Below are 3,436 nucleotides of genomic sequence, written 5' to 3'. Positions count from 1 at the left end.
TTATTATTATTATTATTATTATTATTATTATTATTATTATTATTATTATTATTATTATTATTATTATTATTATTATTATTATTATTAAAGTTGGAAGGGACCTTGGAGGTCATCTAGTCCAACCCCCTGCTCAGGCAGGAAACCCTATACCATTTTGGACAAATGGCTGTCCAGTCTCTTCTTAAAAACCTCCAGTGTTGGCGCATTCACCGCTTCTGGAGGCAGGTTGTTCCACTGGTTAATTGTTCTAACTGTCAGGAAGTTTCTCCTTAGTTCTAGGTTGCTTCTCTCCTTGCTTAGTTTCCACCCGTTGTTTCTTGTCCTGCCTTCAGGCGCCTTGGAAAATAGCTTGACACTCTCTTCTTTGTGGCAGCCCCTGAGGTCATATCATAAAAAGACAAAAAAATACAAAGAGTCTTTTTGAAATTGAGCAGCCTTAATGGATCTAATAAACGCATAGCAAGGTTTTTTAATTCACATCTTTATTAATCTATGGAAATTCTTACATTGAAATGATCCATATAAATAAGAAATAATGTTAACAAGAGGATAATAGGGAGTTTCATAGTAACGTTTCTTCATTGTAACCTGTGCCATAAAAATTAGCTTCTACCTCCAATCTGCTAGGAATTTCCATCCTTTAGGCTAATGAACATAACTGGGATGCTGTAACAGCATTCAATTATCCATGGCTCTTGCTATCCTATTGCATACCTTACACACCCAGCCAGATGTGTTCTTGTTAGCTGTGGAGGATTTTGAAAATAGAGGGAGCATATTTTGCCATAGAAAAAAGTAGGAGAAAGGTGTGCTACTGCTGCCTTAGCAAGAAGAAAGCTGGAGACTCAAAGAAAGAGGACCCATCAGGGCAACAAAGTAATGGCTGGCAACCAAAATGGACTTTAGATAATTTTGAATGGTTTTAATTCCGAAGAGCCAAAGACTAGATTTTTAAAGTAGAAGGGAGTGTGATTCAGGGATTCCTACTAGGATTGTACATCCTTTGAAAATAATCTGGAAAAACTACTTTGGACTTGTGAACTCTCAAGCTTAACCTTGTGAACGCTCAAGCTTCCTCCTTCCATTATATATTCAAGATGGACAGTATTTAATATTTATTTGCTATGTATATGTAGGGATATGGGTCTATACATATGTTGTTCATAGTATGTTTAGGTATGTGTCATTATTATTATTATTATTATTATTATTATTATTATTATTAATTTAATTTATATACCGCCCTTCTCCCGCAGGACTCAGGGCGGTGCACAGCGTATTAAAAACAGTACAAATACAAAGCATAAAAATACAAACCCCTGTAAAACCAGATTAAAAAACCGAATATTAGAAGTAAAAAAAATGACAATAAAGGTTATCTTATCTATCTCATCTTATCTTAATAACAAAAGTGATGCTTTCATGAACAGCAGAAAGGTGCATGAAGTTTAAAACCCTTCTGAATAATTTTTGAAGCACGCAGAGTCCTAACATTTTAGACAGTAACATCAGTCATAAACCCTTGAAAATATAAAACTCACTAGAACTGAGACGCGTCAAGTTGGTCAAGTCTGGACTACTGTTGCATCCTTCTGATTGGGGAACACTTAACAGAATAACAGAGCTGGAAGACACCCTGAATGTCTTCTAATCCAATCCCTGCTCGAGCAGGGAACCCTATATCATTTCAGACAAATGGTTGTCCAATCTCTTCTTCAAAACCTCCAGTGTTAGAGCACTTACTAGGTAGGAGAAATCATAATAATTTCTTTTCTTTTTCATTATCAATGATTTGTACTTTTTTTTTCATCTGCAGATCATGTTGAAAGTAGAGACCAAAGATCTTCCCCTAAAAAAGAACTGTGTCTGAGAGACTATCAGATGGAAGTGGCCAAACCAGCCTTGGAAGGGAAAAATATTATTATATGCCTCCCCACAGGCACTGGCAAGACTCGGGTTGCTGTTTACATTGCCAAAGACCACTTAGATACAAAAAGAAAAGCAAAAGATTGTGGAAAGGTTGTAGTTCTTGTCAACAAGGTAAACCACCCTGTGATAAATGGTAACAGCAATTAATGTTGTCTATGGTGACATCAAGATGGGAGTTCAGGCTCTGGTTAGCAGAATGAATGGTGAAGTCCCAAAATGTAGAAGTTTTATCACTAGACTTTCATCTCTCATGAGCAATATAAACTACCTGGGCCTCGTTTATTTAATCAAACGTATTATGGCTGCCTACTCCAGAAGACTCTGAGCAGAGTCTTACAACATTTTACAAAATCAAAATCCTTTCTGTGATTCAAGTTCTGAAAAAGCCAAATTCTATACTGATCTGAAGGGTCTCCACCCATCTTCTCTTTGTGTCCTTTCCAGACTGAGCTTCAGTGCTAACAGCTAAACCATTATTGCTTGGTTTTGTAATCCTCATGAGGTCTTAAGTAAAATCAAGTGCATAAATGAATACGAGTAAGAAGGGTGAAGCTATTCATGCTGGCCTTTCCTCAAAGGAATGAAGGAAATTCTGCCTCTGTTTGCTTAAATATGACTAAAACTCTTTGGTTGATCTGGAAAAAAATGCAGGAGTCCTGGTTGCATGAACTTTTCTACTTGGGTTGATGTCCTGTTACTAGGTTTAATTATTGGATATGTACTTATTTACCAAATTTCTATCCTGTTGCATTCTAAACAAATTATTAGCAGCATATAACAAAGCAAAACACAAGATATATACCAAAAGACCAATACCTACGCCCACTAAAAATAATTAAATGACATCACACTCCAAACACTCTCCAGAAGAGTCCTGTCTTTCTCTTCTCCTTGAAAATGAAAAAACATCAGAGCTAAATCAATCCCCAAGGAAAGGCCAACCCAGATAGCCAGCCCTACAGTAAAAAAAAATGCTTTGGAACCCTTGACCTTCCCCAAATGGGAAACAACCAGCTGCTTTTTCCAGCACCATCAGATTCTCCCATGCAAATTAACTAGAGGCTGAGTCTACAGGTCTTTTAAATAATAAAAAAAATGGTTTTGGAAGCTAACAAGGAGTCAGTGCTCCTTATTAGCTTCCCACTCCCCATAAGGCAGTGGTTCTCAACCTTTTTAATGCCGCGACCCCAAACGGTCATAAGTCGAGGACTAAACCGGTCATAAGTCGAGGACTAAACCGGTCGTAAGTCGAAGACTAAACCGGTCGTAAGCCGAGGACTACCCAACCGGTTGTAAGTCGAGGACTTTCCCTGCCTGGGAGCGCCGCGCATGCGTGGTTCCGCCCCCTGCGCTGGCCGAGGCGTAGCTGGCAAGCGGCAGAGACGGAGCAGGCCGACCACCAGCTGGCCCAGCCCAAGGGAGGTAAGGCACCTGCCGGAAAAGGGGGAAAAATGGCGGACAAAAAAAATGGCGGACAGCCTTGCTTGGCGACCCCCATGAAATGGTC

General features: G+C 39.0%; 1 protein-coding gene across 1 annotated transcript in view; it reads left to right on the top strand.

The window, feature by feature from the left end:
• The window catches only part of LOC107285523 (interferon-induced helicase C domain-containing protein 1), a gene marked incomplete at its 5' end in the record, with an annotated part of 48,153 nt that overhangs the window by 25,781 nt on the left and 18,936 nt on the right, over positions 1 to 3,436 (top strand). Inside the window, one exon of the mRNA XM_029283692.1 lies at positions 1,817 to 2,040. Within this exon, the coding sequence (XP_029139525.1) occupies positions 1,817 to 2,040 (224 nt within the window). The remainder of the gene's footprint in view (positions 1 to 1,816; positions 2,041 to 3,436) is intronic.

This window comes from Protobothrops mucrosquamatus, unplaced genomic scaffold, assembly GCF_001527695.2.
Source record: "Protobothrops mucrosquamatus isolate PMUCROS unplaced genomic scaffold, P.Mucros_1.0 scaffold_73, whole genome shotgun sequence".
Classification (NCBI taxonomy): domain Eukaryota; kingdom Metazoa; phylum Chordata; class Lepidosauria; order Squamata; family Viperidae; genus Protobothrops; species Protobothrops mucrosquamatus.
This window is presented reverse-complemented; position numbering and strand designations above follow the sequence as displayed.